This window comes from Mycotypha africana (genome assembly GCF_025528875.1).
Source record: "Mycotypha africana strain NRRL 2978 chromosome Unknown BDF20scaffold_2, whole genome shotgun sequence".
Taxonomy (NCBI): Eukaryota; Fungi; Mucoromycota; class Mucoromycetes; order Mucorales; family Mycotyphaceae; genus Mycotypha; species Mycotypha africana.
The window spans coordinates 1,137,762-1,163,990 of NW_026515726.1; the positions used below are offsets into that span (position 1 = coordinate 1,137,762).

The window sequence follows — 26,229 nt, forward strand, 5'->3', positions numbered from 1 at the left end:
ATTTTGTTCAATCTTTACACAAAAAAAAAGACGCTCAGTCCATGGCACAGGTAACAACTGCTATTCTTGCTTTTGTGCCAAATACTATTACAGTTTACCAATTACTATTGTATAGACAATCATATTACCTTTTCTCCGGCAAAAAAAGTCTAAAAAAGCCAATTTAAACGTACCAAGTCGATATGAGTTACCGCTTTCAATAATACGATCTTTCAGCTTTTTGCCATCTCTATTCAATTTAGTGCATAACCTCAAGCAGCTCTCTCAATTATCGTACCCAGCTGTTAGCGATGTTAAGATACTCAGGACAGAAACTTATGTTGCATGTTTATGGGTACTTACAATTGCATATTACCACAAGAAATGCGACAATTGAAACTTACCTTCAATTTTTGTAATACAGTGCTTATTGTCAGGTTATTGGACTTGGACCCTAAGTAGGGCCATGTTAGATCGCTGGTTATATACCTATGAGGTAAAAAACGCTGCTACTCGACTTTTAGTATTCATCATTGTTACTGGATACGTTCTCAACCTCATCAGCTCATCATTCGTGGCCCAACAAAAACCACTACTTGGGCAATTAATAATCTGCTTCGCCTTACTCAGTTTCAACGTGTTAAAGCTTAAATTTACAACTGATTGGAAATATCAGAAAATGGAGGACGTTCTACCGACCAGCAAAAGAAAGTCTGACTTATCGTCAAGAAATAGCAGCAGCATCTACAATAATACTGCTGCCCGTGTTCTCTTGCTTCCTCTAGTGATAGTAATGGGATTATCCATATTGGTTCTATCAGATCAGGTTTATCTGAGTCATCACCGTAATGTTGCCCTTATAGATGACGAAAACTTCCTTCTTGATCATGATCTGGCCAGTGGTATCGAAGCAATAAGCACCGCTGGCGGTGCAGCCACTATCCTTGTGCTTATAATATCCTCATGGTCAAGCGAAGCGGCTCAAAGGCGACATGCGTTGAGAGAAACCACTATAAATTGGATAAATGCTAATAGACCAGATTCATCTAATATTATCTATCGCTTTGTAATCGGCCAGCCACCATCATACAGTGCGCAACGAGAAAGGGCAGCTGCTATTTTAAAAGAATCAGAAAAGTATCATGACATGTTGATGGTCCCTGCTTCAGACCTCCGTGTGGATAAAAGTCAAAAACTTTTCCAAGCGTTACGCTGGACATCTATTGCACAAATCAAATATGATTACTTGGTCAAGACGGATGATGATGTGTTCATACGATTTGATAAATTACGTGAAGAATATACAAAAGTTCAAGATAACCACTGGAGGGGATTTGTTTACAGGTATGGTTTCATAGCTTTTGATAGATCACTGATATAAATCTCATAAGGCTCACACTGCTTTTCACCAGAAATTTACCGACAACTTATTTCAGACCGAGCAAATTTGAAAGAGAGGTTGATTATACTCTGCCTATTTTACCCAAGTTCACTTCAGGAACATTTATTCTACTATCCAGCAACGTTGTTAAAATGATCATTGAAACCAACTATCCTCAGAAGTTTGTTGAGAAAGATGATGTTAACCTTTCCTTATGGTTGTTCGGTTTTAATGTCAACCCTACTCATGATAAACGTATACAAGATGATAGTGACGTATGTGAAGAGGACTTCTTAGCACAGCGCATGAGTTCTTTGCAGCAACTCAAAACAATGTACAGCAATATTATCAATCAAAAACCTCAATGCACTGGTTTGAATAGCCAAAATAAGTGTGCCTTGTGCTATTCCTGTTATGAGAAGGCGACTAATTGGCGTGCTGAAAATTTCCATTGTACTGATGAGCAAGGGGTTTCTTTTACATATCAGCCTGAATTTAAGAAAATCGCATCGCCTAATGTCAAAGATCCTGCCATACCTTCTATTATTGGAGTGAATGACGAATGGATAATAAAGGATGTTTTATCTGCGCGTACATCAGTCTACACAGAAGATGAGGAGAACTGGCATTTGCTTTACTGGGTCTGCTGGACAAGTGACCCCTCTACCTTTACTGATCGCCACTGGCGCGCTTTGGAAATGGTTTGGATACATGAACCAAATGCTGTCATATTCATGATTTCCAACTCTTTACCCCAGGATTTTTTCAACGACTACACTCGCCGTGGTTATCGAATTCATGTTGTTAACTTCAATAAGGAGAACCTATTACGATGGCATTGGTATTTTGGCGCTGGCACCTTAGATTGGATCAAAGATTGGGAAAAATGGGAAAACGGTAAATTCTTCTACTGGCATTTGACCGATTACATTCGCTGCCTATTATTGTACAATTACGGAGGCACTTATATGGATATGGATGCTCTTTGGATACGAGTCCCACCCAACAATCAACTGGAATTCATCGGGTCTGATTACTCCCAAATTTTGTCAGATCGTGCCTGGACTTTAAATGATAAGGGCCTTTACCTACCTCAGGGCGTTATGCGGTTCAAACGCGGGTGGAAATTATTCAGAGAAATGGCAGAGAATGCTTTTACAGCATACGCTTATGATCCTGATTGTTTCAATTGTGGCGGCCCCAAAGCTATCACATCTTACGTTCGTGATCGCCGTATGGTGCTCGAAGAAGCCGGATTCACCATTTTACCACCTGAGGTGCTTTATCCTATCAACTATCTTGATATTCACAAGCTTTTAGAGCCAGATCCTTTGGCAGAACAAGAGCTAAGGTCCTCTATTGCACCTTTCACTTGGAATATCCATTTGTTCGGTAAAATGACGAATCACTTGCCTATTCAGCCAGTTAGTGTGATTGACTACGTGTTTAAGAAATTTGACTTGGATATTCCTCACCGAGACACTACTACATCCAAATATATCTCCTCCACAGGTACTTCAGATGTACCTCTACGTCTAATGGGTCCTCGTGACTATATTTATCGAGCTATTTCTGAAACTATGCTTAAGGAAGATGAACAAAAAGGGAACTCACTGAAATTACAATCTGTTCCTGGTAAATTCCAAGGTTTGGATATAATTTACATACGAGGAGGCCCTGATCGTATCCCGAGATTAACTATCGAAGCGGAAGCAGCCGTTGCTAATTTGCATTTGAGTACTGATGTCAATAACAATAGCGGCTCTTATGAAAGACGCATCAGATATAATTTAGAAGATGTATCTATGCAAGAAGTCAATGCAGTTCTAAACTCTATTGAATATCGACCCACAAATCTTATGCTAGCGAACGGAGGGCGAGACCATATTACTGTGAAGATTATATTTGAAGATGAAAAAGGTGCCATACGTGAGCAGCAGCAGTTAGACATTTCCGTCGTTGTTATAGAGCCTGCAGAAGAGGATGTACTGCTAAATTCAGACATCGATATCGATATAGAAAATTAATCCAACAACTAGCTTTCATTATATCACAAAAGTACCTATATAGATGTTTGTTATAGAGTGTATATGAATAAATAATCATACAGTGTGGACTTCCAGATATTCTGCAATGGATGGAAAGCTGTGCGTCTTCAGGCCTGTTCTATGTGAATAATGTGACTAATGAACACCACATGTCTTTATGCTCAAATAATCATTGCGAAAAGCTACTTCTTGCTTATTATGTAAACTATTTCATCCAATATTTTCAACTTGAGAGATAAGCTCACGTCAGTCAAAAAATTATAGCTTAGGCAATCATTGTGTGAGAAGTTTGCAACATACATTATGATTTAAGTCCTGGTAAGCAGATTCATGGAGCATCTTTATGTACGATATAAATGATATAAGTTTATACGGGCTGTAAGTGTGTAAAATGTTTGTAAAATGGATTGGTATGTTTAAAGCAATAAAAATGGGGATAGCCATAACCGCTTACAGGACATCTATTTAGATGGATAAGGCAAAGCACCGGCAGATAATAAAGCTTGCTCTAGATCTTCCAAAAGATCTTCCACGTCTTCAATACCCACGCACAGACGAATCAAATCTTCGGGAAGAGCTCTTTCTGCGCGTACATGGGCTGGAATAGATGCGTGAGACATTCTACATGGCATACTGATCAAGGAATTGACACATCCAAATGACACACTAATACTCCAAAGTTTTGTTCCCTCTACAATTCTTTCTGAAATTCCAATGTCGCCCGTTTCAAAACTGAGTACAGCTCCTGGACCTGCTGATATAGATCGATGTAAATGATATTGAGGATGGGACAGGAGCCCAGGGAAATGTACTCTAAATCCTTGTGTTTCCAAATAATTGGCAATACGGATACAACTGGCTTGTTGCTTATCCATACGCACCGCTAAAGTTTTAACACCACGCAATAAAAGCCATGAGTCAAAGGGGCTTAATCCACATCCAGTTGCGTTGATTACATAGTATAACTGATCTCCCACGCTTGTATCTTTTACACCAATGACACCAGCCATCAAATCATGATGACCCGATAGGTATTTTGTACCAGAGTGGTAAGATATATCTGCTCCCAGTTCCAGAGGGCGTTGTAGGTAAGGTGACATCATAGTATTATCTACCACCACTAAAGCGTTGGGACATCGCTCATGAACATATTTGGCGATAGTAGGTATATCTGAAATTTTAATAAGAGGATTTGTAGGGGATTCAAGCAGTACCAAGCGAGTCTTGTCAGAAAGATAAGGAAGAACGGACTCGGCTTTTGTGGTATCGACATGATGGGTTTTCACATTTTGAGATTGTGCCAAAAAGCTTAGAAGACGATTGGTGCCACCGTAAAGATCATCGCCTGCTATAATTTCTTCTCCTGATCGAACTAGACGTGTAATAACATCTAAGGCCCCCATACCACTTGTAACGACCAATGCTCTTTCAGCTCCCATAATTTTTGCCAAATGATTCTCTATATTTTTGCGCGCAATACGTTAAGGTGCTGTTAGTAACGCTTTTTTACAATACTCTCGTATATATTATGTTCGAACATACCAACATGAGTCCGGGTAGGATTACCACTACGGGTATAATCATACTCTCCGGATGCAGTCGCACCCTTCTGTTTAAAGGTTGCACTCTGATAAATGGGCACTGAAGCAGCATTGTGCGGATCGTCTGAATTGTCTACTGTTACTACTTCAGTTGCAAAACGATATCGTCGAGTGCTAACAACGGAAGCAGCTGGTGAGCTTGGGAAGATATCTGTCATCTTTGGATTGCTTTTAAGATTTAGGCTAATAAGTTGTATAATTTAAACGGAAGAACCAGAACTAGGAGGCTTTAATATAAATAAGTTCAGTCAAGTTTTGTGAATCAACAAAAAAAAAAAAAAAAGAAAAAAAGAGATGATAGATGTAAAGTTTGATTTAAATAGAAGCACAGAGAGTGGGCCATTTTAGTGAGGGGTTGGATCTATCAATGGTGAGTTTTACCCAATTAGAATTGCTGAAGATGGCTAAATCATAATTGAAGCATGAAAAGTTGCACAAAGGGAAGATTGAAATTAACTGCATGTCAAAAAGCAACTACTTCGTGAGATACAGTTTTTTAACTGCGGGTTTAGACGCAGCTTAAAAATAACTGGATGGAATGACCAAAATTTTGAGACGATTGAGTTAGAGTTTGAAGATCGAACTACACTAAAATGGAGACGTTTACCTGTAAATATCAAGCCAGTTTCGTTCTGGCGATAATAAAAATCAAAAGACTAAGAAGTTGTCTTCCGGCTGAACTCCGTAGGACGTTCCTTGTCTTTCCATACCGAAATGCTGATGGCCATCATGTTTTTTGCTGCATTGACATCGCGGTTCCATAGTATCTTACAGGTTTTGCAAACAAGGATACTACAGCCACGCACGGTGTCTAATGCTTTCAATGTGTCTGAGCGACAACAATTGCATATGCGTGATGTCAAGTATTCATCAATTGTCACGGCAAGGAGATCACCAGCAGCCTCTCTTCGCTTCAATGCACGCCACAAAACACCAACGACACCAGTTCTAAGGCCTTTTAGATGAACGGCGGATTTATTGAACATGCCGTCACCAAATACAACCAGAGGAACTTTTTTGCGATCACTCAGCCTGAATTTCTCAGGGGCCCATCGTCTGTTGAAGGAAGACAGTAGATTGAGTATACACAAATTCAGTGGACAGTTAATCGCTACAGACTTACCGAACGTGGTTATCGCTCTTTGTCTCTTCTTCTTCCCGGATCTCCTTCTCATTCTCTTCTTCCTGTTTTACTTTCACTTTCTGTTTCGTCTTCTTTCTTCTTTTTTTATGCTTAATTTTGCCCTTCTTCTTTGGCCATTTCATCTGTTCTTCCTTTCTTTTCTTCCGTAATTCTTTGTCGTATTTGATCCCTCCATCGACAAGCATGTTCACCATCATGTCTGCAGCACGCTGTCTGCCTTGATGCAGACGGAACCTTGGTTCACCCATACCTGGCCCATAGAATGAGAACAGGATCTCTAAATGTTGTAGTATGTAAATAATATATCTCTTATACTGTTCAGGCGAGCCTGTTTTACTACTTGGTATATTGCTTTCTATCGCTTTTATCATACAACCGGCCTTTTTCCTTTCTAATTCTGCATTGACACGAGTACTACCCGTCATGTGATAATATTCTTTTGTCGAGCAGCGCCGTATCTCATGTCTGTTTGTTTCTAACCCGATTGCTGCTGTAAATACGGTCTTTCGGCCAGGATCAACAAATGTGGGTCTGTAGTTTGTCGTGATTTCTTCATAGGAGAAGTCTTCCAACGTCAAGTCATGATGATCAATGATGGCGTCTTCTTTTGGTTTCTTCTTACGACTAAATAGGAAGTCTACAGTGAAGCCATCAGATCGAATGAGATTCCTGAAGAGCATACTTGTGTTTGTCTTTAACTCAGCAATACTATGATATAAGTGAAAGAATAATCTTGAGAACAGAGTCTTTTAGCAGAGTGCTATTTACTTTACCTTCTGAAGCCTAACTTTTTGAAGTTGAACACTTTCCAAAATTGTTCAAGTTGATTCCAATAACCCTTTACAAGTCTTCCAGGAAATAAAAAAGGAGCAAGGGCATTTATGCTGATGGTAATGAAGCGCCATGATACTGAGGGTGTTGGAAAAGGGAAGAAGCGATGAGGTAATGGTAACCTACGAACATCGTAGGCAAGATGATTAGAATGCTCTTCTTCGTAGTAGTCTTGGATAAACCACAAGGGCTTGACAAATTTGACAGGATCGGCCGCCAATGATAAAAGTGTAACCTTTTCCTCCACAAGGTCTGCAAAGTTCTTGCACAAATTATCTATTCTTAATTTGTCATCACTGCTTAACTTGACTTTATCAGGCCATTCGGGTTCGCCTTTGCAAATCACTTGATAGCAGTATTTTGTTGCGATTTCGTCAACATCGCGCTTTACCATGCTCTAAAGAGAAAAGAATATTGAGTTTGCTGCTGTTTGGTTTAATGTAAAGTTATTCCTTACCGGGAACATATTCTGCAAGGTATAGTATAGATATTTGAGCATTCGCTGCTCAAAAAGCTCAACAATGCTGTTTGTATATGTGGTACTGAGCTCTTTACAAGCTTCTGTCAAGCATTGGCTATAGCCTTTGGTGAAGCTATAACTTACTTCGACAGCTGGATGCTTCTCTTTGAACTGCTTATAGAAGTTTTTCATGGAATCATTTATTGCTTTCTTGTTGGTTACTGTTTTACCTGTTACAAGTTGTCCAACCGAATACCAGAACTATTGGGTGAAAATTTCTTTTGGTGTGTCTTTCTTATTATGGATGAGATAAGCGTTAACAAATAGTTGCGAACGAAACACAATAGCCCTAATGTCATTGCAGCACGAAATGACTCTTTCTCTGAATTTCTCGCGGAAGGTTGGTAACACCGCACTGTCGATGGGAAGCTTTCTTGTGAATACAGTAGCATCATCACCAAGAACAGATGAAATGAGTTCTTCTTTTGAAGGCGTGTGTTTGAGGCATTGCGGCGAACGAGCAGTGGTATGGCCATCTTGTCCACAGCTGAGGCACTTTGCAGCTTGTGCGGTGGTCTTTTTCCGTTTAACTGCTTTCTTCTTCTCTTTCACTTGGTCACTCTGTTTTCTCTTTTTGCCACTGCTACCAACTTTTAGGAGGTTACTCACAAGCAATTAAGTGCTGTGTGTAAGATAGATTTAGGTTTATTGCTTACCATCATCAGCTTTTACGGCTTTGTAATACTTGCATTTGTAATAACGCTTGTCAAAATGACCTGGTTCATAGCAGTCTCGACACTTGGTATGTTCTAAAAAGTTGCAACAAATATCAAAATCCTTATATCTTGATCTGACGGTTCTCCTACAATTATCAAGCATTTTACCAAATGGGTTCCTTTTAACCTGGTTCTTATGCTTTTCTTTAATAGATCTAATCTTCTGTATAATGAAACTTTTGTACATGAATAGAGCTGTAAGTTACAAAAAGCGAAATACGGAAAAGAAGGGATCTTATTCTCGTTTAAAAGAACCTCTTCATTATAATTTAACTTTGACAACAAAACGCGAGAAAAGAAAGACACGTCTTTATCATTGGGCAAAGTTCCGAAAAAGGCACTGACGAACATCTGGTTGGGTCTTATAACACATCGTCATTTGACGAAAAAGTTGTCAAGCTTTTTGTAGCTCGTCCTATTGCAAAGTCACGCCAATAAGAGTTTTCTTAGCGACTTCCTTACTATGAAGACTCATTTTTAGGACTAGCTTGTACGCCATCCTTAATGCTGCTTGGATGATATTGGATAATCGATTATCAGCGAAATCGTCCAAGAATAATATACCGCTTCATCGTAAAATAATTGAAAGTTGTCTAAATTAAGATTTAATAGTGTCCAATAAAATTTGTGAAAAGTCTGAAATAGTAGTTAAAACACTGTATTTAGATCGTAAATCAAAAAGTCTCGAATACTATAAAATGTATAAAGTGAAATTAAATCCGAGTTGCCTTGTCTGGGGAATCGAGCTTTTCTTGAGTTACAGCATTCTTATTCAAAACTGGGATCGGTGGAATTGATGGATTTTCTACTGAATCTTCATCGTTAGGCGTAGGATGTATATTTGGTTGTTCTGCAGTGGTATCATTGTTTGTATCACTAGTGGATATAGTTGCTGTGGTATTGGTCTTCATGACTGATAATTCATCTAGTTCCGCCAAAGATTCTGATGTGAATTTAACATCAAAAATTTCCAAAATATATTTGCGAACAGTGCTTCTAAAGTGATAACTGCCCAGCAATTGGCATACTGAGTAATATAAATCGATTCTCTTGAATGATTCAGGGTATAAATGTCGCAATCTGTTTGGAAGAAAGAAAGAAATCTTTGTTACAAGGAGAAGCTTATACACTGTCGTTTCAAGAATTTAGTTGTTCTACCTTGCTAAATTTTTTGATGCTTCATTTGCAAGAATATGATTGCTCATGTCACCAGTATGCTTTAGTATATCTGAGGCTATTGCATCCGTAGTAGCAGACCGAGGTAACTGCGGGGATGCGGACAATGCTGGCTTATACGTCCAATTTTGGATCTGACGCAAGTTAGAGAGTAAGACGCAAGTCTAAAGTCAATATTACACATGAGATCATTACTTACTGTCAAAAAACGACACAGATTAATTGGTACACATAGTCCTTCAGGCTCCATATTTGAAGAGACAACGCTTTCCCATCCAAATTCACTTAATAATTCAACACCTTGCTGTGTTTTAGCTATTAGGCCCAAAACAAAGTAGCAAGTTCTATATTGTTTTTTAGTAAAGAGAAATCGAAGATAAACTACCGCTAGCAGTTGATTATTCACTCAATAAATACAAGAATCATACCCTTTTAATGACAAAATTTCGCTAGTCTCTGCCATTTCCACTATGTCCTTTATAACATTTTCCTCTTCTAAGAATGGTAAGCCGTTTTTTGTTGCACCTATGTTACCCAACGCCCACAACACCGCCTTCAGCTGGCTCAAGGAGGTGTCAGATTCTTTGAATTTGTTCGAGGAAGAATTTCGCACGTAGTCTGCAAACAGCCTGAAGTGACCCTTTTCTCTCAACAAGTTGCAGCCTTCTTCTGTTTTTGTCAGTTCACCGTAAAAGTGTGGTGGCGATAAACCATCTCCAGGTTGTCTAAATCGCAACATTAATACATCCGGTTAGTTGATTAATTTTTCTACTTAGCAAAAAAAAAAAAAAAAAAAAAAAAAAAAAAAAAAAAAAAAAAAATTACAGCATTTCAAAGTCGTTCTCACTATCTACACGCTCTTCGAATGGATTGAAAGCTTTCTTCTCAGGTGTGTTGGCTAAAGCCCTCGCCAGCGAGATCTCTAATTGTGTTACATAGTTTTGGTTACCTCTCTATTTTGAAGGTTGAAGATCAATAGATTGTTATGGTTGAGAGATAGCATTAATGGTGTGGTTACTAACCTCAAACCAATCATCCATCTCTTTTTGAACATAGCCCAAAGCATTAAGATATCGAAAACCAGTCGATGTTGACAAGAAGCGCAGTAGTAATGGGTTACCAATCTCACCTAAATGACCCAAACTAGGTCTATACCGTACCAATAACTCAAGGTTTGCTTGCTTTTGACATGCCTCATCCAACAACTGAACAGCCGTTTGACACACTTCTAGGTTAGTATCGTATAATTGTGTCACTAGTAATCGTATCACCCAATCATTGCATTCGGCTTCTGACTGTCGCATAATCACACCAATATGTTGTGTTGCAAATAAACGAATTGGGTTATAACCAGATGTCATGATCTTTGATAACAGCACTCGAGGATGACCGTCGAGAGTATAATCCAGGTTAGTTATCATTGCTACTTTTAGGTCTGTTCGATTTTTCAGTTCAGATATATGGTAAAAGCAACTGAAAATTTTGAAGCGTTCCATAATCCTAACCCCTTCCTTGTATTTAGAAATGGTGCCCAACAAAGCAAAATAACCGCACGTTAGAGTGTTTTCCATACGTTCTTTTGAAAATATAGGCTCTGTCTCCTTGCGCGTATCATCTCCACCACCGCTGCCTGCTGCTTTCGATGATAACGAACTTTGTTGCAGCATCAACAGAGGGTCTAATTCATTGAAAGCGTTCGCAATATCCTGCAGTAGTTTGTTTTCACTTAAATAGCGTACACCATCTGGGTTACTTAATATTATGGAAAGTAAAGTACAGCCTGTTTTAACATAACGATGAATAGTTCCTTTTGTTGCATTCATATCTGAAAACTGATGTTTAAAGGGTCGATAAAAAGCCAATAAGCGTTTAATGAATTTCTTGCCCCGCATAGCTTCTTCTAACCGTCGTGGATTCAGCAAAGGACCTTGTAGAAGCTCAATAATACTATCCCAGTTCCATTTGGTATGATCCTTCGTGTTAAGGACCTGTGAATCCATCAAAAGTTGTCTAAAGTGGGTATCGTCGATGGCATAGCCAATTTTGAGCTTGACTTCATGAACTTTCTCTTGCGTACGTTTTGGAGGTGCTGCAATAGTGTTAAGCAATCGCTCATTATTTCCACTGCTGCCTTTGTAAGCATTGATTATGAAAGAAGATGACGTTGATGAGGTAAGGGAAGGTGTTTCTCTGATAGAGGCCATATAACGTGCACGCGCTCTGGTAAGTCGATCTATATGCGCTAAGGCTGCAGTAGCATTATGTCGTACTTGCTCGTCCTCGAAATTAGAGGCTAAGGAGAAGAGTTTAGGTAATGATTGAACCTGGATTGCCATCATTATAGGTAAGTGACGAGTAGACAGCTGTAAAATCTCTCCGATAAGAAGAGTTGCCTTTCTCGACATATATATGTCGTCAGATTTAACCATATCCACGAGAGCCATTAGAATATCGGATTCAATAAAAATGATAATAATAATACTTAAATGGTGATCTAGCATTTTGAGCCTTTCAGAGTTACTTGCAGTAGTCGCGCCTCGTTGAGATGTGCATCTAGCATAAGAGTCGGGGTTAATACCGCCTGCCGTCATTAAGTTAGTCATCACTGGTCCATGCAACAGTGTCAAGGGACCAGAAGATGAGGATTTTTCAGGCTCCGTATGTGTTGCAGGTGCCATTTGGATTGTATGCTGTCTTCCTGATAAATAGCCCTGATGATCTTTGGGTAATTTGGTTCTGAAAATTTCAAAAAACATATCCAGCACCAGTTTTTGAGTTTCAGGAACGGGCATCCTTAACGCCTGTACGACGGATCTCGCCGCTCTCATATTATTGGCACTCATATAAAAGATACCTGCCCAATTTTTGATCAATGTAATGACCATTCTCGCACTATTTTTCAATCGTTCCTCATGGCTGGTCCCACTGCCGGGTTCGGTGAAAGGAGCAATTATGATTTCCAATTCTACGCCTGGCCGAAGATAGCATCGTTTGTCTGGTGTATCCAATACGTATAGAACAGCTTGAATTAGCACTTCAGATATACCTTGTTGACCATCAATTAATGCTTGTAATAAAACTCTTAAACCGCCTGATCTCACTGTCAATGCCACATTCAAAATAGCTACGCGTAACAAATTTAAAAATACAGCGTTTTAGTTCAAATATACCCTTTTCTTTCTATACATGTTCAAACCTACTCAATTCAGCTAAGGTTTCTAATGCAATATTCCTCAATCGTGCATCCTGCTGCTCTGCAATAGCAACTATAGATCTAACGATGTTTTGATTAAGATGCTTGACGCCTCCATACTCTATGAATGCTCTAATCAATTTGAGAGTTTGTTCCCTTTCTGGCTCAGACTTTTCCGGATCGCGTGCTAAGGCCCTTTTTACAATTAATCACACATCAATTATTTGCGTGTTAAAAGTTAGTTTACAACTTGACTGTTCCCCTACCTAACACAAAAAATATCTATTTGAAATGCCATTATTTGCTGTACATCGTTCGGGCCTTCCACTAATAATCTGAGTGCACGTAAGCCTTGTAATCTAATTTCTCGATAGGGACTAACTATGCACCGCCGTAAACTATTGAGAATAAGAAAACTTTCGGTTAAGCTGTCCTGCTTAGTGGAGAATTGTACTCTTGCTTGAAATGCTAGAGTACCCTTTGATCAAACTATTTTTCGAGCAATGTGCTTCAATGCCTGTTGTGTTCTTTAATATGCGAATTAATGTTTCGAGCTTTTCCAATTTCGTATCTTTGATCGAATCGAGAGTTTTTTGAGAGGGTTCACCGTTATCTTTTCCATCAATTATCTTCCATTCATCCACTTCAAGGTTCTCCAAAATATGTTTTAATCGCTGATCTAATGGCCAGGCATCTAATTTCGAGCAAACGCAATATCTCTTCAGCAATCTTCAGCTTTTAAGCATGTTTTACTTTGATCGTTTTTTTATTACCGTCGTATGGATAAGATACGTTCTCAATATTTGCATTTTCTTTTCCTTTTAAATGGTCCTTATTTGATCTTAATTTTGATCGCGTTTGCACAAGTGCTGAAGGTGTAATGGCATCAGAGAAACTTGTTCCGGTGTATTTGTAAGTTTTTAACAGTCGAGCTACTTCAATTATATTCGTGCCTGAATTAACTGCATAAATGGTTTGCTTAACTGATGCTCCTATGCACATATCAATCAATTCTATCCCACTTTGGATTTATTCTTACCAGCACTGGTTCGTATATGATCTATGCGTTTCGTAGTATGGTCAATTGCTGTATTATAGACATCGAGCTGTGCTTCTAATTCTTTAGTCCTCTTCTTATCTTTTATATAAACTTCTAACATATTCTCTACACCAGCTTTCATTTTGATTTCCTTATCGAGTCTAACTAACAGCTCTTCCAACTAATAAGAACATCAACAATAGGATAGACGAGAGTAAGCCGTTTATTTTGCTGATGACTTTCGTACTCCAAAGTGCATTTTAACAGATTATTACTCCAAACTCCATCCCTCGTATAGGAATCTTTTTTACCTCTTTCACTACGGCTGTATCCAATTTCTCAGATTTTGACGACGCCGTTTGGGATTGCTGTTGTGAAGTCGGCTGAGCTGTTCTGTCAATCGTTACATTAGCTGTTCTAGTTTGGGAGGTAGAAGAGTGATTATGTTGTACGGTTTGAAATTTGGAAACACTGTGTGTTTCGGCATTATTAAATGAAGGGCTATTATGGATAGATATTTGACTATCTGCATATTTGCTGGAAGAATGTGGTGAGGAGGATAATGTCGTTGAGGAAGGAGAAGGGCTCATTACATTCGGTTATAAAAAAACGATAAGTGTGAAGTTCAACAGTTGAAGAAAAAGTAAAGAAAACGGTAATGTGCCGTCTAAATGTAAAATGGAGCTTTTATACAAAAATGCTACCCTCCTAATGGGCTTTAATGATTAACAGAGGGTGCGTAGCAAAACGAACAAGTATTACTGTTGACTGAATCTGTATAGCAGAAAGAAGAGATTCCATAGACCGTCTTTCAAATACAGAGGGCTCAAAAATGAGACAGCCCCGCACGTGATATTCCGCTTTGCGCCCTCAATGAATTGACAATCGACTTCCAAGTCAAAAAGTGATAAACATAAGCAAAATTAGGCAATTGAAGGTTAATGAGGATTTGTATTATCTGAAGCATGATATTCCACATCACACTATAAGAAAATTGTGTAAGCAATTACGCAAAATTTCTTGCTATTGAAGCGTTATTTATTGGTGGAAAGCTGGTTTTCCCCTATATATTTGTCCAGAATAAGACGAATATGCTTTTTGAGATGCAATGCAAGAGATTTACTGCCTACAAACTGATTAAACTAGTTGAAAACATTTGGCAACTCTCAGGACCCAATATCAGGAATTAGTATAAAGTTTACTTATGTTTGCTTGATTAACCTCCACAATAACGAGTAAAAATATTTTGGTAGCGGTTTAATGTTCTACCGCAGTGGTAATAGTACAAAATAAAGTATTGAATAGATGAGTTACTGAACTGGTTGATAGTTAGGCTTGCCTTTTCCTATTATATATTTTTAATGTTAGCTCATTAGTCCAAATTCAAGCTGTCATCAAAGAACAACTTACTTGCACGGAATTCAGCGATATCTTTCTGGATTTCGACTGTTATTTCTTTGTAGAGCTCAGGACGATAGCCAAAGAAAAATAGGACTTCAAAAAAGACAAAGTAGGGTGCTGATACGAGTGCTACAACATTATGTGTGACACAAAGGAACACGTTATTTGAGTGGTTTTTACAATTTTATGGCATAAATTATAAATGATAAAGTCATATACCTTGTACGAGATTATCAAACACTTTTGGGCGTCTTTTCTCGGCCACACCATGACCAATAAACTGAAAAATCCAGGAAGCAATATGGATGTAGAGAGCAATTCTATTAGCATTAGGAGTCGTTTGCAGAAATTTGGTGGCTGTATAGCTCATAAGCAAGAGAATAGGAGAGGCTAATGACTGTATCAAGCACAGTAAGTCCCAGTGTTTCCAAATTATCATCTTTAGGATCTCAGAGTTACAATTACTTACTGCAGCAATAGGATCCAAAATTGCATAATAAATCGAATAGAAAACAATCGTGAAGAATGCGAGATTCGGGCCGAATGGTTTTAAAGAACTAAATACAGTACCGTCAACATTGATGAGAGGACCAGTATTTGAAACGAGGACGAGCGCTATTCATTTAAAGAAAAATATTAAATGACTGCTTGCTAAGAGTATATGAATTCTCTTTATCGTACCGGTCCAAAGGATAGTTGGGACAAATATCATATGAATCGCTACGTTTATCTTATTATTATGGTGTGCCCCGTATATAATAAGTTGCTTCTTTAAACAGAAGATATCTGATGCCATTGTGAATAAAGTGTGCAAATAAAAAAAAATAAAAAAAAAAAAGAAAAAGAAAAGAAAAAGTTTAAAAACGCTGCATTAGGAAAAAATAAATCAAAATGAAGGCTGAAATGTGGTAAATGCTGTCAGAACCACGTTTTATTTTCAGGTTAAGTAAAGACTTTGGGGAAAAGGGACTTGGGAGCTACAATTCTATTCTTTAGTTGTGTGCAATTCAACTTTTTTCAAAAGGAGGGTCGTAATATCATACTTTAACAGATTTCTTATATGAATTGTTCGATTGTTCGGCTTTCGGTCAATTCTAAATTCCCGAATTTGAAAACTGTGTTCACTTACTGATGACGTCCAGGTTTTTATAAAGGGTTAATACGAAGAATTAAGTGAATGCTTTTTCAATCAGATTAACTTCTATATAAACTCTAAATTAAACATTACCTTGATAAGCTTCCTGTATATATGTTTTCTTTTAGCTTTTCTTTATCAATCTTTTATTGTGTTGTAACAGCTATTCCTATTAGTAGCCCAATACAACTTGCTATATCAAACACGCCATCTTATTCCCTTGGCTCTAACAAAGCTCAAGGTTGGAGAAAACTTATAGGTAACAGGCCGAACAATAGGAGGGTTAATATCATTTAGGTCTGCATCTAATTGATATGGTACAATGGCGTTCTGAACTCGATTTGCTGTTCACCTGTATACGCTAACACTCACGTTATGTAAATGAAAAAATAATCGAGAAGCCTTTTCACCATAATACTGATCACTACCGCATGTATTTTTATCTATCTGTTCCGCCAACTTTGAGCTTGCACATGTTCACTTCATCCATCATTTCTTTTTCAGCTACTTTAAACTTTTTATTCACCTAATATTCTTTGTATGAATCTCTCACACTGAATTGGTCCACCGTGGAAATGGTCATTGTCACGGTTAAAAGGAGATGCTGACGCTTAATTTGAAAATTTGAATGATGAACGATGAAAGATGCACACGACTTTGGCCCTTATGCGTACATAGAGTTCCTTAGGCGCTAATTAAGCACAGTGGAAATTAGCACCCAACGTCTATATTGCAACATCAATTGTCTGCTTCAGAATGTATTCGATTGAATGTCTCTCATAAAAATTTACCATACACTTAACGTATCTATATCGAAATGAAACAATGAAGGACAGAATTGTATCATGCAATGCACTATTTAGAGAGCTATTAGTCGGATATCTTTGCAAGTGACAGTGACTCTATTTGTAATAAAGTGTCCTTGTCTACTGTTTTCACACTTCATATTATTGGCATGTCTGTTTAGAAGTGTTTTTTTTGAAAAACTCAAGCGCTTTCTGCATTCTCTCATTTTTGTACAAATTCCATCTGATTCTTAAATAGCAATGATAATGGGTTTTATGAGTACCTGCAGTAGTTGTAGTAGTAGTAATGTGCATTTTGGTAATTATAGCAACTGCTGTCGAAACCAAGTTTAGATACTTTTGTACTTTAGCTTAGTGTAAAGATTTATATCAGACTAGATTTCAGAATAAGAAGCAAAGAGCTCGTTATTCAAGCCTACTTTAAATGCTGGATGTTCGTATAAAAGTACTCCTTGATACTGAATACTGAATCACTTTAATGTACCAGATGGTTTTTAGGTATAGACACTATAAATTTATATAGATGCCTGTAAGCAGTACCATATCAGTAAAGTTTCGTCTCGGATTACCGCGCTCCTTTATAAATAGAACTCACTATAGTGCTAAAACATGGCCTGTGCCTTTGTGAACAATAAAATTTATCAGCTTTTTTATTTTCCTTTTGCAGCAATATGAATCCATGATGATAAAAAGAAAAAAAAGGGGGTTTTTTCAAACTAAGACTGGATTTGAGATTCCTCTTTTCTTCATCGTCTCAGTTACAATAAGTGAGAGATGGGTAATTCACAGTCTATTGAAAAAGTTGGACAAGCTATCAAAACTGGTGTTGACATCTATAAAACTGTCAAGGGTCAGCAAGACAAACTTAATCATGAACAACAACAGTTTCATAACCCTAATAACCACGTAACTGCCAGTCACCATATTTCTTATGATGTGGACGACGATGAGGAATATATTCGACTGCGTGCCCTTGCACATGAAGAAGCAGAAAAAAGAAATAGTTGCTATGCTAAGAGCCAAGAAGCATACAAAAATGGTGATGGAGCAGAAGGTAATAATTGTCTATAGAGATAAAGAGCGGAATGTATGCATTGTTTAACCTGTTCTTCTTTTATCATATCACTACGAATAGCAAAGGAATTATCGAATAGGGGACATGAACACGATGCTCTAATGAAAAAGTATAATAAACAAGCTGCTGATCATATCTTTGCAGGTGAGAACGCCCAACAATTTCTTTGTGATGTGATGATCTGAAACTGATAATTTGATACTCTGTTGAATGTATATTACCATTACCATTAGTGAAAAATCAAGGCCGCCCAGCGAATGAAATTGATTTGCACGGCTTGTTTGTAAAGGAAGCATCGGATAAAGTTGAAGAGGCAATTCAACATTGTCAACAAATTGGCGCAAAGGACCTAATCATCATTGTAGGCAAAGGCTTACATAGTCCTGGGCAAATCGCTAAATTAAAGCCTGCCATCATTGAATTGGTTAAGAAGTACAAGGTGACTTGTCAGCCCAATATACCCAACCCGGGCTGTCTTTATGTTGAATTCGGTAAAGGTACCGGCGATCTTTCCTGGTTGGATCAAATCACTGACAAGTTGGATGACCAATGTGTTATTATGTAAAAAAGTATACGATTGACTGCATTCATTGTCAAAGCATTCGTAACTTATCATTGTTATCACTGTCACCGCTCCTTATTATCTTACACTCTCGCACCAGTTTTGTGAACATACCATGTCATTGCTAATTCGGTCCTTGTATTTCATATTCTTTGTATATATACATACTTGTAAATTTTTTTACAACTTTTTACAACTTTTTACAACTTTTTACAACTTTTTACAACTTCATCATTCAAGGTCATTTAGCGCACTGAGTTTACTAAGCTATAGTTACATAAAATGAAGGGATCATCAGACGCATTTTTTGATCTACGACCAGTCGAATTCCATTTGCAAATATCGATGACTGGGCTATAAATACTTAGGGGTTGAATTGCAAATAGAGAATTATATATATGTATATACATAGGTAAATCATAAAGAGTAGGCTTTTGAATTAGTTGATTTGCTATAAGTTTTCAGCAATAAATGGAATGAGTAAAGTGTTCTACCAGCTCTCATCAAACAGTCCAGGAATCACCAAGGCTTCTGACAACTCAGGAAGAGTGTTACTCCTTGCCACACGTGTTAGATAAATTATTTTCTCTTTACGCTCTTTGCGTATTTCTATTTGCGCAGGTATTGTTGGAATGCTAAAGTAGTTTGGTGGATCGTCCCGCGGTGTTGATGTTAACAAAGCTGCTTGAATTGACCCCATCAACTCACTAGGTAATGCGGTTTGTTCTGGCGGTTCGTCTAATGTGGGATCAAAGAATAACGGTAACTCTTTGTTATTTTTGTAAAAGGCAATAGACGTCAAGCCTGGAATTCGTAAAAGTTGATCGTAAGGTAAATTCGCGACGGTGATAGGCACAGCAAAATCGTATGTATGAGTCGTCTTTATGAACCCCCCGTGTTCTATGAAAACCTGGAAATATATATCGTAATAGACTCTAGTATGATGGGAGATGAATGATGGAGAAACAAGTCGCGTAGGAATATCAAATGCGATATCCTCTTGGAAGGTCGTTTCGCTGCTCGTTACAGGTATTTGTCCTTGTAACACGATTCGAATGTGTTCTTTAAAGGCTGTGCCCTTCTGCACTAGCATTTTACCCTCATGGTGTTTCCTAAATTTGAATATCACGTTTGTAATTCGAGAATCTGGCTGACATAAATTGATATTGAGACTCATTAAAAACGGCTCATCTATTTGTTTGCCAAAAGGGGGTTAAGCCCACATCTCATCCATTCTGCACCCATTTATGATATTATATACTTGCTCATTTACCAGGGCAGTAAGATTGTTTAAGTAGTTTTCCTTCCACTTCAGCAACTACTGTCTTTCTATCTTTCAATAATTTTGTTTTGTAATCCCATTGACGGTCTATTTGTACAGCAAAATGTCAACGTACGGGCTTCAACTCCTTGCCTTTGATTCGTCCCAATGCATGTATACCTGGTGTAGACACAATTATCGGTCTATATGGTGTGAGATATTCTCTACTTTTTAGTCCAGTTTGTAAAGCTGGGCCGTCTACTTGTGCAGTCCATGCATATCTGATACTGAATCCCTTAGGTTCTTCCATTGACGGTGGGTAATTGACATTGGGAAACTATCGTCGATCGTTACTACGGCAGTACATCTTTTGTATACTATCTTTTTCTTTACCTTTAAGGCGAATGGAAATTCATATTTGCCCGGCTTCAATTCATCCCATGCAGCCTGTGAATAGGCTACTATACTCATGAGTCTCAAAGACACAGTTATCCGTGTAGTTGTTCCGTCTCGTTCATATACGTTACCTTCATTACTATTACCCCATAACTTCCAATCCGTTTCAAAAAATGTGGTGATAGTTTCATGCAAGCGGTCTCCACTTTTATTATCTCCTCCTTCATCAATTTTAACCAATGCAATTTCCTCAGCGCGAAACTGTCATTGGATGTTTATTTTAGTAACACAAAAATTCTTGCGTGAGTATGAAGTTATTTGAATTACCTTGATTCGAACTCTAGTGACATAAATGCGTTCAACCACTGTCAGAGTAACCTTGCCTATTCAGGAAAGAGCATTTACTTCATTGTGTTTTAACTTTTTCAAACTGTCCAAAAACATGTATACCTCGAATGATACGGTTAGGTCTAACAATAACGTGGTTTCCTCCTTCAAACTCTATAATTATATTGTTGGAAGGTCCATCTAAAGGACTTAGGTTGACTTGTGAATTGCGACGATGAGCTAGATTGGACAATGAGCTACTATTATGAAGAGACCCACTGTTTGTAGGATTGATTCCTTGCAGATGCGAAGAATGATTAGGAGCGCTATGAGAATACTCGGCTGACATGCGGTGGATTTGCTGTTGGTCCAAACTGGGAACATTTGTATGTTGAGGCGGCTGTGGTATAGGTAAAGAGGCCATGCTACCGTTTGTGCGTCCCACAGAGGCATTGCTGTTGCTATGACGTGTTGTGGCAGCACGGGCCAAATTGCCTATGTTTGTTTCCAGACTGTCGGCCAAACCTGATAATGTATTTGGCATTTATTTCGAAGGAGGAGAAATGAAAAAGAGACAGGAAGAAGGTAGTAATGCAACTCAAACATGGGACTTGAGATATTTTATTTATTTTTTGCTGCTGAAAAGAAAAAAAAAAAAAAAAAAAAAAAAAAAAAAAAATCCAGAAAGATGGGTTTTGTCCGACCAATCCTGTCGTATGTACAAAACTTTTTTTTTCTTTATAAGTTTATTACATTTAAAAGTCGAGAGGAGAGGGGCTAACGTTGCAGCAGAAACGGTTATACCACAAATTTTTCGTGTTTGTACAAAACTTGATCTAGCATGTGTAAACCAAGTCCTTCATCACCTACTCTCTTGATCTGTGTATAGCCTTTTGTAAGATTCTCTATCGTTTTTAACTTGTACCTCAAATGCTTGCCTCTGTCATTAATGGGGTGTTAAGAACAAAGCATGGCTTCCACACATAAGCAAAAGTAGTGCTAGCTAAAGACTTACTTTAAAATGTGACGTAAATGAGAATCTTCGTTATTGATGGCCAGGTGTGTCAACATTATCAACGATTTATTTACATCTTTTTCAAGGGATAAACAGGTTTCAATTGCATTCGAAACTGATTGCCAATCATTCTATGTGATAAAATAGATGAGTAACGTGATGATTCGTACATTTACTTGGTTAAAAAATGTATTATTTGTATTGAAGTAACTATTTATACCAAAGGTTGAGGAATCGAACCAATAATGCATACGCCGCCTCTCGTTATTTGATAATCAATCAAGTATCGTGCCATTTCACCCTCATGTTCTGCCCGTTCAAGGAAATACTTTACAAAACCCTTTTTATGATGAACGTTATTGCTTATTAGAGCGTTTCTTAGGATCTATATGGAACATGGGGAAAATGAAAGACGTCGAGCTTACAGGTAATGCCACATCCGCCTTGTCAAAATAAGCTGCTGCTGCTAGATATGTCTGTTGAGATAGCTGATACATTTGAATCTGTTGGTTCAATGCCTCTTCGATAGTGCTTTGAAAATTCTGTCGTGCCAAAGATGGAATCATCCTATTCATTTTGAAAAAAATTGCAACTGATGTAGTTACTGTTCGATAGTTGGATGAGAGTAAAAAAGTAGAGAGGAAAGGAATAACAGAACGAAAGCCTGATATTGAGATTTAAGGCATGAAGTTGTGTAACTTTAAGTGAACTGCACTTTTGAAGGCTTTAAAAATACCCGGATCCCAAAGTCTTTATGCATAAAGAAGCCTCTGCTAATCAGTATGAGACAGTCTTGCCATAAGCGTAGCAACATTTTTTTATTTTGCTGTAATCAAGTAATAATGGGCGCTGCTTTTCTTAGTTTTACAAGAAATGCAGTATGGCCCTTTACGTCAAAATTCTTTGGGCGGCAAACCCATGCATCTGTAGGCAAGCCTGCTGTAATATCCATATCTTCTGTAGAAATGTTATTCTCCATGCGCTCCCTCAGCTTACTCCTGATATGAGTTGCTCTCACTTCCCATTCCTTCCATTCTGTTTCGATGCAATCCTCCAACACAAGTGGCAAGTCTATTATACATTTGGCTAACGAAAGCACCTGCGTTATGTTTGGCAAATAACATACAATAAATCGATCGTTTTTCAAATAAGGCAAGAGTCGTGGTATTTCCGCATTGGGTTCTGGCATATCTAGCGCAACAGCATCATATTGTTCGTTAGGCATCATCATTTCTGAAAGCTTGTCGGCCACGGAACCTATATGAAGCGAAATGATTGAGCTATATCGTCGTCGAGCATAGCGTTCAATATGTTTTTTGGCGGTTTTTGAATGGTTCTCCCGCACATCGAAACTGTCAATTCGACCGCTGCTATCGCTCTCTTCTCCCTTGCCTGCTACAGCTCTTGCCATGTATAAGCTGAGCGAGCCATTGCCTGTCCCTGCTTCTATCACTTTATGTCCTGGTTCTAAATCCAACAGTTGAACCTAAATAAATTGGCCAAATGGACTTTTTGATTTATCTCGCTGCTGAAACAAAAAGTCGAGAATAAGAACTTACAATAGCTGAGGCATCTTTGGGGTATATGGGTGTACAAGCTCTAGGAACGTTCACCACATATCTAGAAAATTACAAATACTTTGACCTAAGTTATCTGCTTTTCTCTAAAGTTCAGTATATTTTCGAAACTGTATCTTTACTCGTCCAAGGTGGGAAAGTGAAGCATATATCGCTGTCTTTCTATTAAAAACCCATGAGTTTGGGATTCCTTCATACATCATTTCTAGTATAAAAATCTATTTCTCCATTTGATACCTTTTACCGTCGTCAACACAGTTCGAGGTCTTTTGCCAACTATCTCGTCGTGGTATACAGGGACACCTTTGATACTTTTTTGATTTCCTGCTTCTAGTGGGCCAACAAAGTAAGTCTTATTTGACTTTGTTTGTCGCAACATACAAAAGTCTCCATACTGGAAGCTGCTGTAGTTACGAATGAATTTTTTTAGATGAGTTAGCGATTTCTTCGTGCAGATCAGGAATGTCATTGATGAGAATAGATCAAACTTGAATGGAGGAGTGCTAGCTCAGTCGCCTTGAAACTCCACACCCCCGCCCCTCCCCTCACCTCTCTTTTCGAGAAAGAATTTAGCACACAATCACCAACAGAATGTCTGCATAAATTATTATCCTTTTTTTTATTTCGTGGTTATTGAGACAAATGAACCGCTTTACGGATGATTATGAGACAAATGACGACATTATACGGGGAACCAATGACGATGCAACAGTTAGTAGACTGTAAATGTGCTGTAGAAAAGACGGAAAAAGAAGCATTCCTCATTTATGCTTACTAAAACGTTCGCAAATTAAAAGATCCGCTGTCGATGTCGGTTATTTGGAGGATCCTTTTGTCAAGCTATTCGTAAAACGACCTGATCGACGATCGCCTATCATCAATAGAGGTAAGGGTCTATAGTTCTTGTAAGCAGCAGCTTTTTGTTCTTTTTGATTAATAATAATAAAAATCAAAAGGGAGCTTTATTCGTAGCTATGCCATAAACTCGCTCGTGTCTCAGTTTTTAACGCTTTCAGGATGCGATAAAAAGCAAATTGTTGCTTTAGGTGCAGGTTTTGATACAAGATATTTCAATATTAAGGTAGATTCAATCGTTTAGTGAGGTTTTGCTAAGGTTTAATAAGCCTACCAGGAATTCTGCTTTCTAATAATGCTACATGTTGTTTCAACGCGTCAAACAAACAAAAAAGGCGAATGTTTTGGATAAAGAAGGACGCAGCAATCTTTCAAAACATTTATTAAGATATTATGAAATAGACTTTCCAGAGATTACAATGAAAAAAGCCATGACTATAAAGCGACAAAAAGTGTTCAGCCAGCTATTAGCAGGAGATGTTAAATTGGAAAGGGGAGGCATGGATTTAAAATGTTCTGATTACTGCCTATTGGGAGGTGATTTGAGGAATTGGCATGAAATTGTACGAAAACTCGAAGAAGCTGGATTGGACAAAAAGTAAGCCCGAGTTAATTTCAAAGCGACACGCTCAAAGGCTATGGCAGAAATGGATTAATAAGTTCTATTTATGCGATGTAGCGCACCCACATTATTTCTGTCAGAATGTGTATTCATCTATATCTCCCCAGACGCATCAAGTACCATTCTTGAATGGATTACACAAAATATGACAAACACAATGTTTGCACTGTACGAACAAATACGACCTAACGATGCCTTTGGTAAAATGATGATTCGCAATTTGAAGACGCGTCATATAGAACTAAAGGGATTACAGGCTTTCCCCGACCTAGCAGATCAAGAAGAAAGGTTCAAAAACCTTGGTTGGCAGACGGCAAAAGCCGTAGATATCAATACTATTCATGATGACTATCTTAGCAAATCCGAATTGGCGAGGTAAGGGCTCTAGAAGAGTACAAGACAGATCGCATAAACAGGACTTGACTTTTGTTTCTGATTTGCTTATCAAAGGTTGGCAAGATTAGAAATTCTAGACGAATTTGAAGAATGGCACCTTTTAGCAGCACATTACTGTGTCGTCTGGGCTACTAAAAGTAAAGTTTACGGAAAGGAAATGGAACAAATATCACTGTAATGGCAAATTCAAGCAATAGTGAACAGAAAAAATTGAAAGTATCAGCGACATTCCTAGGGCAAATGTCGTAATCATGTTCTTATGTCAGCATTTAGGGTTAAATTTTGGACGTTTAAAAAACCCTGATGTTATTTGAAAATTTATTACATAATGCATGGCCTTGGAGGGGATTTTCGGAACTGTTTAAAACCATCAGTTCAGTGCTCAGTTGCAACTGTTCTTCGGGTCATGATGCTGTATGACAATCATATTCAATAAATATTTTAGATAATTGACGAAAAAGAAACAAACGACGCGATTTTTTGTAATTCATGATGTGTGAAGAAACAACCGGGTAAGGGTTTATGCCTGCCATTGACAGGTCCGCGGTTGATGGTCTTTCCCGCTATTTACCATTCCACAAATCTGTATAGAATAGCTCCGAGACACACTCTTTTTGCAATAATGCAGAACGACAAAGATTTCCCCGCATTGCTGTAAATAGCGGGGAAATCATCCAATAAGTTGGAATGGTGTAAACCCCATACTTCTCTAGCAGCATGATGTTTTTCAAAGTTTTCCTATCTTGCGCGCTTTTTAACGTTTAGACGCTGATTTCATTCATCGTGAAGAAGAACGCTTGTAAAAGAAATAGCAATCTATTGTCATAGTAATATTTTTCAGTTTTTGCCTGTGCCGTTTCGCTTATTATCGAAATGAATTCATGGGTACAAATTAACGCTATGTTACAAAACAAAGATTGATTTGCTATTCCCCTAACTTATTCGCATGTTTGAGACAATTGAATAGCCCCTCTCAATGTTTTCTTTTGAGGTTTTTGGACGGATCTTGGTTACCAATCTGGTGATTTGGGGGAGAGCCTATTTTATGCTCAATGTCCCATCAGATAATTTCCTATTGGAAGGCTTAAAACGACGCCCATTAGTAAACTTATATGCAATTTATATTTTCAAAACCATAGTATGGAAAGGTAGCTGAAAGAACTTTTTGGATTG

The 26,229-nt window shown here is 38.0% G+C and overlaps 11 protein-coding genes across 11 annotated transcripts; 3 read left to right on the plus strand and 8 right to left on the minus strand.

Moving 5' to 3' along the window:
- Nucleotides 1–41: 41 nt before the first annotated feature.
- Nucleotides 42–3,387, plus strand: BDF20DRAFT_832578 (galactosyltransferase-domain-containing protein; the record flags this gene model as incomplete). Its single annotated transcript, XM_053078555.1, has 4 exons — nucleotides 42–50; nucleotides 116–334; nucleotides 404–1,323; nucleotides 1,392–3,387. The coding sequence occupies 4 exons, from the start codon at nucleotides 42–44 to the stop codon at nucleotides 3,385–3,387; spliced, it is 3,144 nt and encodes a 1,047-aa protein (XP_052939037.1).
- A 104-nt stretch (nucleotides 3,388–3,491) lies between these two features.
- On the minus strand, nucleotides 3,492–5,267 carry BDF20DRAFT_969498 (cystathionine beta-lyase). Its single transcript, XM_053085004.1, has 3 exons — nucleotides 4,951–5,267; nucleotides 3,709–4,867; nucleotides 3,492–3,635 (listed from the first exon to the last, which is right to left on the minus strand). The coding sequence occupies exons 1-2, from the start codon at nucleotides 5,165–5,167 to the stop codon at nucleotides 3,870–3,872; spliced, it is 1,215 nt and encodes a 404-aa protein (XP_052939038.1). The 5' UTR covers nucleotides 5,168–5,267; the 3' UTR covers nucleotides 3,492–3,635; nucleotides 3,709–3,869.
- A 987-nt stretch (nucleotides 5,268–6,254) lies between these two features.
- BDF20DRAFT_805656 (uncharacterized protein) lies at nucleotides 6,255–6,842 on the minus strand (the record flags this gene model as incomplete). The annotated part of the gene is made up of 1 exon (XM_053076503.1): nucleotides 6,255–6,842. A coding segment is annotated over one exon (588 nt), but the record flags the coding sequence as incomplete, so codon positions are not given.
- A 497-nt stretch (nucleotides 6,843–7,339) lies between these two features.
- Nucleotides 7,340–8,187, minus strand: BDF20DRAFT_851576 (uncharacterized protein). Its single transcript, XM_053080029.1, has 2 exons — nucleotides 8,161–8,187; nucleotides 7,340–8,087 (listed from the first exon to the last, which is right to left on the minus strand). Exon 2 carries the CDS (start codon nucleotides 7,978–7,980, stop codon nucleotides 7,678–7,680), a length of 303 nt encoding a protein of 100 aa, XP_052939040.1. The 5' UTR covers nucleotides 7,981–8,087; nucleotides 8,161–8,187; the 3' UTR covers nucleotides 7,340–7,677.
- A 618-nt stretch (nucleotides 8,188–8,805) lies between these two features.
- On the minus strand, nucleotides 8,806–14,432 carry BDF20DRAFT_851594 (Rapamycin-insensitive companion of mTOR, N-term-domain-containing protein). Its single transcript, XM_053080030.1, has 12 exons — nucleotides 13,940–14,432; nucleotides 13,629–13,809; nucleotides 13,363–13,551; nucleotides 13,067–13,283; nucleotides 12,856–12,987; nucleotides 12,597–12,784; nucleotides 10,419–12,520; nucleotides 10,222–10,349; nucleotides 9,825–10,121; nucleotides 9,596–9,740; nucleotides 9,379–9,530; nucleotides 8,806–9,300 (listed from the first exon to the last, which is right to left on the minus strand). The coding sequence occupies exons 1-12, from the start codon at nucleotides 14,216–14,218 to the stop codon at nucleotides 8,934–8,936; spliced, it is 4,377 nt and encodes a 1,458-aa protein (XP_052939041.1). The 5' UTR covers nucleotides 14,219–14,432; the 3' UTR covers nucleotides 8,806–8,933.
- An 18-nt stretch (nucleotides 14,433–14,450) lies between these two features.
- Nucleotides 14,451–15,839, minus strand: BDF20DRAFT_282099 (uncharacterized protein). Its single transcript, XM_053075080.1, has 5 exons — nucleotides 15,711–15,839; nucleotides 15,499–15,644; nucleotides 15,249–15,426; nucleotides 15,039–15,158; nucleotides 14,451–14,973 (listed from the first exon to the last, which is right to left on the minus strand). Exons 1-5 carry the CDS (start codon nucleotides 15,823–15,825, stop codon nucleotides 14,939–14,941), a joined length of 594 nt encoding a protein of 197 aa, XP_052939042.1. The 5' UTR covers nucleotides 15,826–15,839; the 3' UTR covers nucleotides 14,451–14,938.
- Nucleotides 15,840–17,744: 1,905 nt separating this feature from the next.
- On the plus strand, nucleotides 17,745–18,610 carry BDF20DRAFT_814986 (uncharacterized protein; the record flags this gene model as incomplete). Its single annotated transcript, XM_053077036.1, has 3 exons — nucleotides 17,745–18,024; nucleotides 18,106–18,189; nucleotides 18,279–18,610. The coding sequence occupies 3 exons, from the start codon at nucleotides 17,745–17,747 to the stop codon at nucleotides 18,608–18,610; spliced, it is 696 nt and encodes a 231-aa protein (XP_052939043.1).
- A 174-nt stretch (nucleotides 18,611–18,784) lies between these two features.
- Nucleotides 18,785–21,215, minus strand: BDF20DRAFT_851601 (uncharacterized protein). The gene is made up of 7 exons (XM_053080031.1): nucleotides 20,715–21,215; nucleotides 20,592–20,647; nucleotides 20,396–20,525; nucleotides 20,262–20,326; nucleotides 20,049–20,205; nucleotides 19,881–19,976; nucleotides 18,785–19,798 (listed from the first exon to the last, which is right to left on the minus strand). The coding sequence occupies exons 1-7, from the start codon at nucleotides 21,133–21,135 to the stop codon at nucleotides 19,098–19,100; spliced, it is 1,626 nt and encodes a 541-aa protein (XP_052939044.1). The 5' UTR covers nucleotides 21,136–21,215; the 3' UTR covers nucleotides 18,785–19,097.
- A 57-nt stretch (nucleotides 21,216–21,272) lies between these two features.
- On the minus strand, nucleotides 21,273–22,232 carry BDF20DRAFT_851608 (ferritin-like superfamily). The gene is made up of 4 exons (XM_053080032.1): nucleotides 22,032–22,232; nucleotides 21,827–21,946; nucleotides 21,607–21,737; nucleotides 21,273–21,531 (listed from the first exon to the last, which is right to left on the minus strand). The coding sequence occupies exons 1-4, from the start codon at nucleotides 22,179–22,181 to the stop codon at nucleotides 21,390–21,392; spliced, it is 543 nt and encodes a 180-aa protein (XP_052939045.1). The 5' UTR covers nucleotides 22,182–22,232; the 3' UTR covers nucleotides 21,273–21,389.
- A 206-nt stretch (nucleotides 22,233–22,438) lies between these two features.
- On the minus strand, nucleotides 22,439–23,652 carry BDF20DRAFT_832586 (S-adenosyl-L-methionine-dependent methyltransferase; the record flags this gene model as incomplete). The annotated part of the gene is made up of 4 exons (XM_053078556.1): nucleotides 22,439–23,092; nucleotides 23,166–23,226; nucleotides 23,306–23,373; nucleotides 23,428–23,652. The coding sequence occupies 4 exons, from the start codon at nucleotides 23,650–23,652 to the stop codon at nucleotides 22,439–22,441; spliced, it is 1,008 nt and encodes a 335-aa protein (XP_052939046.1).
- Nucleotides 23,653–23,825: 173 nt separating this feature from the next.
- BDF20DRAFT_910253 (S-adenosyl-L-methionine-dependent methyltransferase) lies at nucleotides 23,826–25,234 on the plus strand (the record flags this gene model as incomplete). Its single annotated transcript, XM_053083688.1, has 6 exons — nucleotides 23,826–23,905; nucleotides 23,981–24,069; nucleotides 24,140–24,264; nucleotides 24,374–24,636; nucleotides 24,718–25,035; nucleotides 25,111–25,234. 6 exons carry the CDS (start codon nucleotides 23,826–23,828, stop codon nucleotides 25,232–25,234), a joined length of 999 nt encoding a protein of 332 aa, XP_052939047.1.
- Nucleotides 25,235–26,229: the final 995 nt, after the last annotated feature.